The 14078-nt window shown below is 36.3% G+C and overlaps 1 protein-coding gene across 1 annotated transcript in view; it reads left to right on the top strand.

Annotated features, from left to right (window-relative positions):
• EPS15 (epidermal growth factor receptor pathway substrate 15) overlaps positions 1–14078 on the top strand; it is a 66419-nt gene that overhangs the window by 13418 nt on the left and 38923 nt on the right. Inside the window, exons 2-8 of the mRNA XM_065892203.1 lie at positions 730–891; positions 1289–1486; positions 7404–7607; positions 9553–9669; positions 9896–9986; positions 12505–12540; positions 13571–13707. Coding sequence (XP_065748275.1) covers positions 730–891; positions 1289–1486; positions 7404–7607; positions 9553–9669; positions 9896–9986; positions 12505–12540; positions 13571–13707 — 945 coding nt within the window. The remainder of the gene's footprint in view (positions 1–729; positions 892–1288; positions 1487–7403; positions 7608–9552; positions 9670–9895; positions 9987–12504; positions 12541–13570; positions 13708–14078) is intronic.

Below are 14078 nucleotides of genomic sequence, written 5' to 3'. Positions count from 1 at the left end.
CAGTAAGGCCAGTGTGGCTGAAATAGAGTGGGCAAGGGAGAGAGCAGTAGGAAATGAAGCGGGAGATGGGATCACGTGGGGCCATTGTAAAGACTTGGGTTTTTACAGTAAGGGAGATGGGAAGTCAGTGCAGAGTTTTGCGTAGAGGAGTGACATCATCTGACGTAGGTTTTTAACAGTGGCTGCTGTGCTGAAAATAAACTGCAAGGTAGCATGCATGGAAGAAGGGAAACCAATTAGAAGGCAGCAGTCTAGGAGAGAGAGAAAAGTGACTGGGACCAACGTTGAAGAAAAACGTGGCCAGTTTTTAAAGTATATTTTGAAGGAAGGAGCAAAAAATTTGCTGACAGATTGGAGATGAGATGTGAGAGAAAGAGAAGAGTCAAAGAAGATGCTATATTTTTTGGCCAGAGAAACTGAGAGGGGGGAAGATGGAGGATAAAGCAGATGGGGTGGGGGAAATGCCAGGAGTTCTGTTTTTGATATGTTAGAGAAGCCCATCAGACATCCAAGGATGGATTTGAGTAAGCGAATTGAATTTCTAAATCTGGAATCTAGGGAAGAAGTCCTCAAGTAAAGATTGTATTTAAAGCTGTGAATCCTCCAATCCATCAACACAATGTACTTAATAAGATGAGACTTTACTTTCCCTTAAGATAGGCTTTTATAAATTGTTAACCTTCCCCTGCCTCCAAAGATAATAAATACGTTAATTTCCCTGTATTTCAGGATCTTCAAGATGAAGTTCAAAGGGAGAATACTAATCTGCAAAAACTGCAGGCCCAGAAACAGCAAGTACAGGAACTCCTTGATGGGCTGGATGAGCAGAAAGCTCAGCTGGAGGAGCAACTGCAGGAAGTCAGGAAGAAGTGTGCTGAGGAGGCCCAGCTGGTAAAGTCTGGCGGTTTACTGCTGCCTGTATCTATACCTTAGTTGCTTTTGCTGGCTTAAGATGGAAACATTCTCTGCTTCTTGTTGCTTTTATTGTTAGATGGCAGTCTAGTCAACATGAAGTTCAGGGAATTGAAGGAGATGGGGCATGTTTCATCCAGAAATTACAGGGGAAGTAGGACACTTCATATATTTTTTTTCCAAATTTTAGTTGGAGGTATGGTACCTGTGCCTTCCACTCTCCTCTGTCAGTCCCCTGATTGCCCTTCTCTACAAAAAATACATAAAAAACCCACCAAAAAGTAAACTAAACAAATAAACCTAATGCATTATGGAATATTTTAATGACGTTTCTTTTTTTAATCCCCCTTTCTTCTCATTCACCTCCATGTTATAGATCTCATCCCTGAAAGCTGAATTAACTAGTCAAGAATCACAGATCTCCACTTACGAAGAAGAGCTGGCCAAAGCTAGGGAAGAGCTGAATCGCCTACAGCAAGAAACAGCAGAGTTGGAGGAGAGTGTGGAGTCAGGGAAGGCCCAGCTGGGCCCTCTTCAGCAGCACCTGCAAGATTCACAGCAGGAAATAAGTTCAGTAAGTCTTTGTGGCAGTGAAAAATACACTCAAATGGGCACTCACATACCCTTTTAGTAAATAATATTTTCTCGATCTGCTTCTTCTCCCTCTGCCTAGTTTATTTTTCATTTTCAGTCATTTTGTATGAATAGGCTTCTTGTCACCTGTCGTAAGTTAAAACTGTCACGTATCTTGTACATCTTATGGTTATCATTGGAGTCTGGTTGAGTGTGCAGGATTTGTAGTTAGATGGTTTAGGTTTAAATGCTGGCTCTGCCACTTACTGCCTCAATCTTCTCAGTATCAGATTCCTCATCTTTAAAATTGGAGGACTGGGGGGACTTGCCTGGTGGTGCAGTGGTTAAGAATCTACCTGCCAACGCAGGGAACACAGGTTCGAGCCCTGGTCCGGAAAGATCCACATGCCGTGGAGTAACTAAGCCCATGAGCCACAACTACTGAGCCTGTGCTCTAGGGCCCGCGAGCCACAACTACTGAAGCCCACATGCCTAGAGCCCCTGCTCCACAGCAAGAGAAGCCACTGCAGTGAGAAGCCCGTGCACCACAACAAAGAGTAACCCCCACTCGCCGCAACTAGAGAAAGCCCACGCTCAGCAATGAAGACCCAACGCAGCCAAAAATAAATTTATTTAAAAAAAAAATTGGAGAATTGGGAATTTTCTGGTGGTCAAGTAGTTAGGACTCTGCCCTTTCACTGCCAAGGGCCCAGGTTTAACCCCTGGTCGGGGAACTAAGATATCCCGTAAGCTGTGTGGCATGGCCAAATTTTAAAAAATAAATAAAATTGGAGAATTAACAGTACTCCTCTACCTCCTAGAGCTGCTTGTAAAGTTTCAGTGAGGCAAAACCAGTGAGACATTTGAGCACAGTGTTTGGTAAATAAGTGCTCAGTATGTGTTGCTTATTTTTATAAATAATAACCCAGTGCCTTCCCTTTTGGGATTCTTATCTTAAAATCAGTTTTGCTCATTTAGAGACCTGTATTTTTTGTAATTAGGAAGTTGTTCTTTATATAGATAAATATGCAGTGTTATAGTAGATCAAGAATATAGATCCTTCGCTATGCTATTTCTTGACTTCCCTAAATGGAGAATAATATTTTATAGAATGATGGTAAGATGGTTAGATGTGCATAGAGATAATGTAGCCCATTCCTTTCATTTTGAATTTGAACAAATTGAAGCCAAGGAAGGTTAAGTAACTTGCCTATGGTTACATAGCCTTCAAAAGAGCCACAGCCTAAGATTCAGATCTTCTAAAACCTGGTCACTTAATTATTATACATAATGAAGACCTTCCCCTTGATATGCTTCCCTCCCCCCTCTTGCCTGGCAGGTGAATACCTGCTCACTCATCTTGCAAGACATAGCTTAACCTCTTATTTCTTTGTGGGATTTTCTGAACCCTGCCTTTATTGGACATTGTACTTCTGTTATAGCAATCATAACATTTCCCCCTGCACATTTGTTTACGTGTCTGTCTCCCTCAGTAGATGGAGCTTTTAGGTCTAGAAACATACATTTTTATCCTAACATTTAGCACAGTTCTTGTCCCAGTGTAGGTACTCAATAAACAGGTAGGAAACCCAAAAGAAAGTCATCCTAGTGGGAATGATACCAGATACATGGACAGTCTTTAAAATAGTTTTCTTTGAGTTTAAAAAAAACCTGTTGTTTAAAGTATAATTTATAGACCATAAAATTAACCAGTTTTTTCAGTGCTCTTTCTGCTCTGCCACCAAACACCATGACAGTCTCTGTCATTGGAAATCAAAATGAACATGGTGCACTGGGCAGTGTTTCCTTTTCTTTTTTCCTTCAGTAATAACAAACAAGATTGCACAGTCACTCATAAAATGTTCGTTACTCTCCCCACCCAACAACATCCTGATTTTTAGTTTAAACTGTTAGCTTGAAGCAGTAGGCATTTCAACAATAAAAAAAACATTGTCTTTCCAGTATACCTTCAATTTTTTCTTATAAATATTCATTTGAATATTTCCATTTGTGGTGGAAGCTTGCTGATTTACTGGAAGTTGATTCTGTTCCCCGGAAATGTCACTTGGGTGGCCCTGCTGGGCTAAAATGCAAAGTCCAAGTACTGATTTTTGAACCCAGAGTTCTGTGTAAGATCCAAAAAAAAAAATTAACCAGTCTTAAGGATCCAATTCAGTGATTTTCAGTAAATTTAGAGTTGCTCAAACATCCCAATCCAGTTTTAGAACATTTCCATCACTCCCAAAAGATCCTTGTGCCCATTTATAGTCAGTCCCCACTCTTACCCCTAGGTAACTACTAATCTATGTTTTGCTTCTATAAATTTGCTTTTTCTGAACATTTCACATAGAGAAAATCAAGCACTGTGTGGTCTTTCTCATGTGGTTTCTTTCACTTAGCATAATGTTTTTGAGGCTCATCCATGTTGTAGCATGTAACAATGTTATAGTCCATTGTATAAGGTATTTTGTTTACCCATTCATCAATTAATGGGCATTTGGATCCTTTCCACTTGTTGACTATTACAAATAATGCTGCTTTAAATTTTGTATTTGCATACAATTGTTTGTGTGGACATATGTCTTCATTTCTCTTGGATATGAAAGTTGTTTATATTGTAAAGTTATGTTAAACTTTTTTTTTTAACTTTAAATTGCCAAACTTTTCCAAAGTGGCTGTACCATTTTATGTTCCCCCTAGCAGTATATGAGGGTTCCAAGTTTCTCCACATTCTTACCAACACTTATTGTCTTTTTGATTATAGTCATTCCTGTAGATGTAAAGTGGTACTTCATAGTTTTTAATTTGTAATTCTCTTATGACTAGAGATGTTGATCATCTTTTCATGTGCTTATTAGCCATTTGTATATCCTTCTGGATGAAACATCTGTTTAAGTCCCTTGCCCATTTTTTAAAAATGGGTTCTTCTTATTATTAAATTATGTGTTTTTAAAAATATATATGTATTCTGGAGATAAGTCCTTTATCAGATAGTTAATTGATTTGCGAATAGTTTCTCCCAGTCTCTGGCTTGTCTTTTCATTTTCTTTTCTTTGACTTTTTTGAAAGAGGATTTCTTTCAAAGGAAGGAGCATAAATGAGAAAAATAGAAAGGACTCTGGATATTATAAATTATCAGAGAGAAAATAAAACAGTGTTTTTGAGCATGGAAAATAGTTTCAGCAGGCTGTACTACCAAGTGTGCCAGAATATATTTGGTATCTGTGAAAGGAATTAGATCCTTGTGTCTGATCTCCAAACCTTAAGAATAAACATACCAAACTGTTACACTTGACTCAGTGACTATATGTCTTTCCACAGAGGGCCTGTAAAAAAGAAGTTGCTCTCGAAAGCTTAACTATAGCTTTTTTGGGAAAAGAAATAACTGAAGAAAAATTTTCTGACTTGCTGAATTTTTATTTTTACTTCTTACCTTGTATTTGCAAGAAAACAAAGAACCTTTGACCTTAACTCTGTGTAACTTATACAATATATACTATTTATCCAAGTATTTCTGGCACTCTAAATGTTTATTGTATTTTTCTTGCACAATTTGCAAAGAGCTTGTGTTAGTTGTGTGATTTTTTTTTTTTTTTTTTCCGTATCCTCTAAGTTTACGTAGAGAGTAAGGCTTAGTGACAGGTGCATGGGAGAACCAGACACAGGAGAGCCTAGTTGTGTTCACGATTCTATTGATTGTCTCAGAAATAACTATAAGGAACAAACTGTCCTAAACAGAACTTTCTGATAGGCAAGTATTTCACCCTACTGTTTCATCTGTATGATGGGTATTATTTTAGTATTAATTTTTAAATCTTATACTGCAAGGTAGTAGTGGGCATTAAAATTGATTTAATGGTCATGATAAATTTTTTAAATGAAATAAGGGAGAACAGGAAATATCAGCATGCATTACATGCAGTAAGGGTAAGTATTACTTCGTGGAACTTGTTTTACCACTGTATGTGCGTGTGTATGTGTATAATTGTATATATGATGTATGCATCTATATATGTGTGTTTATGTATATAAATACACACAGAGAGACATATATAAACATATATATTTACTGGGTCAGGGAATCTATTTCTTTCTATGGATTAAAGTAAAAGTAAGTTTATAAGCCACTGCTCTGTAACACTAGGAATATACAAGGCCTATGCTGTGGATTAATAAATATGTAGTAGTTTTGGATTGTTAGTTTAAATCCTAAATACAGTGCAGTTTGGTAGATATGTACATATATGCTTACTGATGCCCACTGTTTAAATTTATAAGCATAATAGTTGCGTTTTTCAGTGAACATATATTAAGCACTTACAGTATGCATCATTGTCCTAGATGTTGGAGATACAAACTTGGTAACAAAAATTGTGGTCTCTACCCTCAGGCTCAAGTCTTTATCTTTTTAAAAATAGAGTGAATTAGTGGAAAAGGAACAGGAATATTTAATTGCTATAATAGTGAGAAATGCAGTGTGCCAGGCACTTTTACACACATTGTCCATCTTTTACATAGGGCTTTACTTTTTTTTTTTTTTTTTTTTTTTTTTGCGATACGCGGGCCTCTCACTGTTGTGGCCTCTCTCGTTGCGGAGCACAGGCTCCGGACGTGCAGGCTCAGCGGCCATGGCTCACGGGCCCAGCCGTTCCGCGGCATGTGGACTCTTCCCAGACCAGGGTACGAACCCGTGTCCCCTACATCGGCAGGCGGACTCTCAACCACTGCGCCACCAGGGAAGCCCAGGCCTTTACATTTTACAGAGTTCTTTCAAATCTATCTTGCTCCACTTAACATTCATCTATGGAGATAGTTCTTACTACCTTTATGGATTAAGAAATGGAGGCTTGGAGAGGTTACTTTGACTAAGATCACCTAACTAGAAGGTGATAGAGCTAGATTTACATCTGTCTCCCAGTCCAGATGTTCTTTTCCCAGGTTATGACCCTGAAAAGACCTTTGGTAAATTACAGATTCCAAATTGAGCAACTTAAAAACCTTATGGGGAATGTTAGGAGAATAAGATTAGGGAACAGAGCCTTGATTTACAAAATGTCAATAGGTAATTTTTATATTTGCTAAAAACAAAAAATATAACATGCTAATAAAGAGGACTCCAATATAATTTAAAAATGTATATTTTTTGTGAAAATGAGTGCTATTCAGTAAAATTCCTTTTATTATTCCTTTTCACTAGAAACAATTTTGATTCTGCTATCAGTTTCTTTGAGGTATATGTAAATTTGTTTTTATTGTAGACGTTGGTATAAATAAGCATTTTTTCCTTCCTCTGGTGCCCCACATTTTTCTTTTTATATATATTACAATTTATTGCATACCATTTTTTGTCCCACTGTTGTCCCAGGTGTATAAAGTCACTTGGCTATTGAGATAAAAAAAAGTCCTTTATTTAACCTGTTTGGCATACCTTAGATTTAGAGACTACTTCCTAGGGCTCTAGCCCATTAATAAGTAATGCCACAGGATAGAACACTAGCTTATTTCACCTCTGTCTTCACTTCTCTTCTTCCCAATAGGAGTATGGATGGCTCCAAAGTCTTGTGTACTCTCCCTCAACTTCCTTTCTCTCTCCTAAAGCTTCATCACAAAATCTTCTCTTGCTCTGCCACTGTGCTTTTTCCTAGTACCCTGACCTTTTTTCTAATTATATTCTAAAGGACTGCCAACTTGCAGACATTTGAATTAAAATTCTTAGAGCGTCAGAAGATGTACAAAAAGCAAATCCATATATATTGGAATTTCAAGAGGAGAACTTGCTGGGATGGATTACTAAGTCATGCTGCATTCCTTAATGGAAGCAAATTTATCCTTGACCAAGTCTAAGTATATAGTTATTTTTACATTACATGTCTTTCTATTAATAAATTCTGTTTTGTATTTCTACTTTGTGTTGATAGATGCAAATGAAACTGATGGAAATGAAAGAGCTGGAAAACCATAATAATCAATTAAATTGGTGCAGTAGTCCACACAGCATTCTTGTGAATGGTGCTACAGATTATTGCAGTCTCAGCACCAGCAGCAGTGAAACAGCCAATCTTAATGAGCACACTGAAGGCCAGAGCAACCTAGAGTCTGAGTCCATACACCAGGAGTCTCCAGTGAGTCTAACAGTTCCTTAAATTTCATAATCAACTTCAGAAAAAAACAATTAATTTAGATCGAAGTTTTGTTGACATCATACCTAATGTAAATATGTGGCCTTGCCTCATCGGAGACAGTTGAGAGGCAGAGAATGGGTTCTAACAGTTTTAACTAGTGTAGAAATATAATTTTAACTGATCTATTGTTATAGAGCATGTTTTCAGAATAGTAGTTCTATAGATAGTAACTTTTAAAAATAGTTTTTAAGTACTCTTGCCCAAAGCTGAAAGTAATTCTTTATTTCATAACATTGAGGACATTTATTTACTGGTTTTTTTGGAAAACACCAACTAATGCAAGAGTGCTGCTGTTATGTATGAGAGCTACAGAGACAAAAGACCTTTAACCCCGTCTTCAAGCTGCACACAGTCTAGTCATGTAACACTGTGTTAAAAGGCTGTGATAAAGTAAGCATAGGATATTCAGGTAGGACAGCTTGGAGGAGGCTCAGAGAAGATGTCATAGGGAAGCTTTACAAGTGGCCATTGAAGTGAGAAGGGGTTAAGCAACAGAGAAGGTAGTACATTCCTAGCAGAGGAAACAGCATTAGCATAGGTATGAAATGGGAGAAAACATGCTGCCCAGGATCATGAGAAGTTTTTGGAGGATATTTTGTGATGGTGGGGAATGTATTGGTAGGAGATGAGGCTCTCTCCTAGGGGGTTACCTGCATTACCTCTGTACTTTTTATCAAGATAGAGATGTCTGTGCCCCACTTCAAACTTGTTGAACTAGAGTTTCTGGGTTGAAGCCAGGTACATATATTTTAAAAACAAATTCCATGGGTGATTATGATGTGTACCTAGATAAAAATGACCACTTGTAGGTCAGAAAGGACCAGAGAGTAAGAAATTTGGATTCATCTTGAAGCATTGGGGAATTCATCTTACTACAGTGAGTAGCTATTGAAGAATTTTTAAGCAAGAGGTGACAGGATTGAGTTTACCTTTTAAAAAATGTGGATAGGGAATTCCCTGTTGGTCCAGTGGTTAGGACTTGGCGCTTTCACTGCCGTGGCCCAGGTTCAAGGCCAGGTCAGGGAACTAAGATCCTATAAGCCATGCGATGCAGCCAAAAAAAAAAAAAAAAAGTGGATAATAGATTGAAGAGTAGGACTGGACACAGCCGTATGGTAAGAGACTGTTGGAATGGTCTGTTTGAGAATTGTTTTAACCTGGACTTAACCAGTAACAGGAGGGATGATGATGAGAAGAATACAAATTTGAGAGATATTAAGGATGTAAAATTAACAGACTTAATATTATTTCGACAGTGCAGTCTTGGATATATTATACAATATGTTTTTAAGCACAGAATGGAGATTACTAGGTTATCCTTCAAAGACGTAGGGTGGTATGAAATGGAGATTGCCCTTTGTACTTCTTAGATCAGAAATTTAGATCCAGAAAACAACGGGAAGCCATTGAAGGACTTTTAACCAGAGAGTCATGATCAGATTCACATTTTATATCTATTGCTTTGGCTACCATAAGAAGGTAGATGGGAAGGACACATATTGGAGGCAGAAGGCAGTTGGAAGGTTATTACTACAGTAACACGGACCAGAAATGATGATACTGTAAATGAATGATAGTGACAGTGAGGATGGAGAAGAAAGGAAGGATTTAAGAAAGAGATAGGAGGTAGACTCAGCAAGACTTGGAATATAGCTGGGGGATGACCAAAGGGAAGTAGTTAAGAAAGACCTGAAGTTTTCTGGCCTTGAGTGGCTATGAGGCTTGGTAATACCATTTTCTTAAGAAAGATTATGGGAGAAGTCATTCACTGAATATGTTCTGCTTGTCTTTTAAAATTTTTTAGTAATTTTTGACTATTCTTTGTCAGTTTCTCCTGCCAAGTAGAAAATACATTGTAAGTCTATGAAGAATTAATATTTTGTAGGCAAGAAGTAGTCCTGAAATACCGCCTTCTGGTGTGACTGATGAAAACGAAGTGGTGACTACAGTTGTTAAGGAAAAAGTTTGTCCTGAATTTAATAGTGACAGACATTCAAAAGAGGTAAAAATAATTTTATAATTAAATGTTTTTATCACTGTCTTCTCAAGATGGGCTGTACACTATTTTAGTCTAAGGAAAGAGAAAAATGTGTTAAGTGGAATTCATGACCACAAAAATATTTATGTTACCATCAGTTGATTTTTCAAACATGTTATTTTATTTTTAAATGTTACCTTTTAAAACATTGGTTTCTAAAACTTTTTTTTTAATTTAAAATTATTTTTAGGAAGATCCATTTAATGTAGAATCAAGTTCACTGACAAATCCAGTTGCAGATTCAAACTTGGATTTTTTCCAGTCTGATCCTTTTGTTGGCAGTAAGTACTCTTATATTTATATTACAGATTTACCAAAAAGGGTTTTAATACATAAGCTGTATAAGAATTTGGGCTTTAGTTTTGAGAGCCTACTCGTTATAACAAAAGTAAAAGGGAGAGTGAGGTTTTATATAGTCAGATTTTAGTATTTGTCCCCTTCAGGCAACTAAGTCCTGGAACTAAGCCTTTGCTTATGTCTCAGGGGCCCCTAATTAAGAGTATGTTTCTTCTTCAGAATAGGAGCCCAAAGAAAGAGAGGAGATTGGGCACTCTTAAGTCAACCGGCAATTAATTACCAAAAGTGCCAACATCATGCTTTTAAAAGAGTGGAAATTGTAGTAGTTAGTAGCCTGATCACTGCCCTTAAGGTGCCTACAGTCTTAGTGAAGAAATATGAGTTTAATAAATTAAAATGTCTGATGTCATTGTAAACTACGTTAAATACTATTTGTTTTAAAGTTCTTTTTGCTTTTTACTTATTTCCAAACTTACCTTGTGAAACTGATAGGTCAGTTTTAAAGATGGGAAACTGAGGTACCTAAATGGAATAATTTGTTTAGAGTCATGGCAGAAATAAGCCTAGAAATTAGAACTCTTTTTAAAAAAACTTCCTTATTGATAAAGTGATAAAAGATATATAAATTGAGCATTTAAAGTATACAATTAAAGTTTGAGTACATTCACAGAGTTGTATAATCCTCACTAAAATCTAATTTTGGAACATTTTTTATCACCCCATAGAGCAACTCCATACCCATTATAAGTCACTTCCCATTCCCCTATCCCCAGCTCTAGGCAACCACTAATCTACTTTCTGTCTCTGTAGATGTGCATATTTATGGAATTACACAATACATATTTATGTCTGGCTTCTTTCATTTAGCCTAATATTTTCAAGGGTTACTCATGTTGTAGTATGGTTCAATATCTCATTTCTTTTTATCGATGAATATTATTACATTGGATGGATATACCACATTTTACTTATTCATTGGTTGATGGACATTTGGGTTGTTTCCACTTTTTTGACTCTTTTGAATAATGCTATCTTGAACATTTATATACAAGTTTTTGTGTGGATATATGTTTACATTTCTCCGGGGTATATATCAGATCATAGTACTCTATTTAATCATTTGAGGAACTGCCAAACTGTTCTCCAAAGTGTCTGTACCATTATATATTCCCACCAGTATTTTATGTGGGTTGCAGTTTCTCCATATCTTTGTCAACACTTGTCACTGTCTATCCTTTTGATTATAGCCATTGTAGTGAGTGTGAAATGGTATCTCATTTGGGTTTGATTTTTATTTCCTTAATGAGTAACATTGTTGAACATCTTTCTTTGTGGTTATTGACCATCCCTATATCTTCTTTGGAGAAACATTTATTCAGATCATTTGCCCTTTTTTAAATTGGGTTGTTTGTCTTTTTATTGTTGATTTGTAAGAGTTCTTTACATATTCTGACTATAAATCCCTTATCAAGCATATGCTTTGCAACTATTTTCTTGTGTTCAGTGTTGTCTTAATTTTTTTTTTTTTTTTTTTTTTTTGCGGTACGCGGGCCTCTCACCGCTGTGGCCTCTCCCGTTACGGAGCACAGGCTCCGGACGCGCAGGTTCAGTGCCCATGGCTCACCGGCCCAGCCGCTCCGCGGCATATGGGATCCTCCCGGACCGGGGCACGAACCCGTGTCCCCTGCATCGGCAGGCGGACTCTCAACCACTGCCCCACCAGGGAAGCCCTTGTCTTAATTTTGATGAAGTCTAACTTACCTATTTAAAAAATTTTTTTCACTCGTGCTTTTGATTTCATATCTAAGGTCCAAAGTCATGAAGATTTACTTTTTCTGCTAAGAGCTTTATAGTTTTATCTGTTATATTTAGGTATTTGATCCATTTTGAGTTAATTTTGTATATGGTGTGAGATAGGGGTCCAACTGTATTCTTTTGCATGTGGATATTCAGTGTCCCAGCACCATTTGTTGAAAAGACAATTCTTTTACCCCATTGAGTTGTCTTGGAACTCTTGTCAAAAATCAAATGACAATAAATGTGTAAGGATTTATTTCTAGACTCTTCAATTCTATAAGCACTTTTTTTTTTTTTTTTTTACCTCAGTGAAACTTAGTGTCTTTGTTTCTAAAGTGTTGATGGTAATACCTATCCAGTAATCCATTGAAAAGTAGAGATTTTATTAGTAAAATTCTTGCTGTCATGCCTGTCTTTTCCCCTCCATCTGTAACCTGACCTTGTGGTCAAGAGGTAAGTATAGTTGACTCAATTCAGATTTGTCTCTTTTATGAGGTGTATTGATGGTCTGCTCTTACTTATTACTTTTAAAAAATATTTCCTAAAGGTGGATGGCATTCCTTGTTTTATCTACTTTGAGGTAGAGTTAATGAAACAAACTTTGTTTTAAGAAACTTTGCTTTTGTTTTAAAGTTACCCTTTAAGTAATGGTGCCACAACAGTGAATATTGTGATTTTGATTTCTGCTTATTTATTTTATCACAGATGATCCTTTCAAGGATGATCCTTTTGGGAAAATTGGTTAGTATATTATTGAGGTCCTTCTTAGCTTTAATTTGATTCTACTTAATTATAAGCTTATGTATATTTAGGAATGAGATCTCACAGTTGGGTAGTTATAGGAAATGGACTTCCTTTTTATTCAGTTTTAAAATTGACCCAAGCCCTCACTAAGATGTTGTATGTGCCTGGCATTTTCAGAGAAAAAGTGGTAGATACTTGTGAATTGGCTTAATAAACTGTTAACTGTACTTTATAAAAAAAGATATTAGTGCTTGTACTTTTAATAGTATTTACACTGATTTCTCCTTATTTGCCAAGGATTAAATAAACAAAATGATCTACATTCCTACAGGGTTTAGAACTTTTGTTTTCCTAAGATTAAAGCCTATTTGAATGAATGGGGGAAGAGTAAAGATCTTAAAGAATTACTAAGTGTTAAGCTTTTTAAGATATTCTTTCTCTGGGATTTTTGCATTAGAATAAAGCAAATCTTGTGTACCATTTAGTTATGCTTCCCAAACCTGTTCCAAACTATTGGCTGTTACCCTTGAGCTCAGAGGGAGAAATACATTTAGAAGTTTTTGTTGTTTCTTTAATTATGATAGCATAGAATAAGGGTCTCAGAATGGGATCACTTGATATTATATGCTAATTAAAAAATAAGTTTATTAGGTGAAAGACTGTCTTTTATCAAAACCACAAAGGAAACTGTGATTCTGTCCCCACCCCCAAAATTAAAATCACCAGTTTAGAGGAATTATTTAATCCTAGCATATAGGCAACATTTGTGTAGTAAGTGTTGGAATTACTGATTTGCTTTGAATGAATGATGAACAAGTAGGAAAGAATGTTAATTAAAGCTATTTAACTAGATGCAACTGCTTGTACTTTTTTCTGACCAAATAAGTAGTCAAAATATAAAGTACCTAACTTAGATTCTACAGGAGTTCAAAATGCCTTTTAATTAAGTCAGTTATCCTGCCTTTGGTGACAGGAAATTTAGAGTAATAATTTTGTAATCTCTCATATTTGTGTTGTATTTTCTTAGATCCATTTGGAGGTGATCCTTTCAAAGGTTCAGATCCATTTGCATCTGACTGTTTCTTCAAGCAATCTTCTTCTGATCCTTTTGCCACTTCAAGTACTGACCCTTTCAGTGCAGCCAGCAATAGCAGTAATACGTTGGTAAGTAGGAGGGTTAAAAAATGTTGAATGGATAACAGATGTTCTGAAAGAGTTTCTCTTTTTCTTTTTTAAGAGCAGACAGTTTATTGAGCAGAAAACTAGTGAAATAACAAGACTATTAATCATTGCTAGATAGTAAATTCCTTGAGGGTAGGAACTATATCTTATAAAACATTTAGCACACATGCCTTGCCTGTACTGTGGTTAAGTGGTCAATAAATATATGTTAACTTCGGTTTAATGGTCAGAGAAGAAGTAGGGAAAGAGACGAATGTAGAAAAAAAATGATAAAAACAATTTACCTATAAAGTCATACACTATTTGAGTCATCTTTCAAATCCGAAGGATATAAATAATTCGGTACTCTAGAC

The sequence above is a fragment of the Phocoena phocoena genome, chromosome 1 (genome assembly GCF_963924675.1).
Source record: "Phocoena phocoena chromosome 1, mPhoPho1.1, whole genome shotgun sequence".
NCBI lineage: Eukaryota > Metazoa > Chordata > Mammalia > Artiodactyla > Phocoenidae > Phocoena > Phocoena phocoena.
This window is presented reverse-complemented; position numbering and strand designations above follow the sequence as displayed.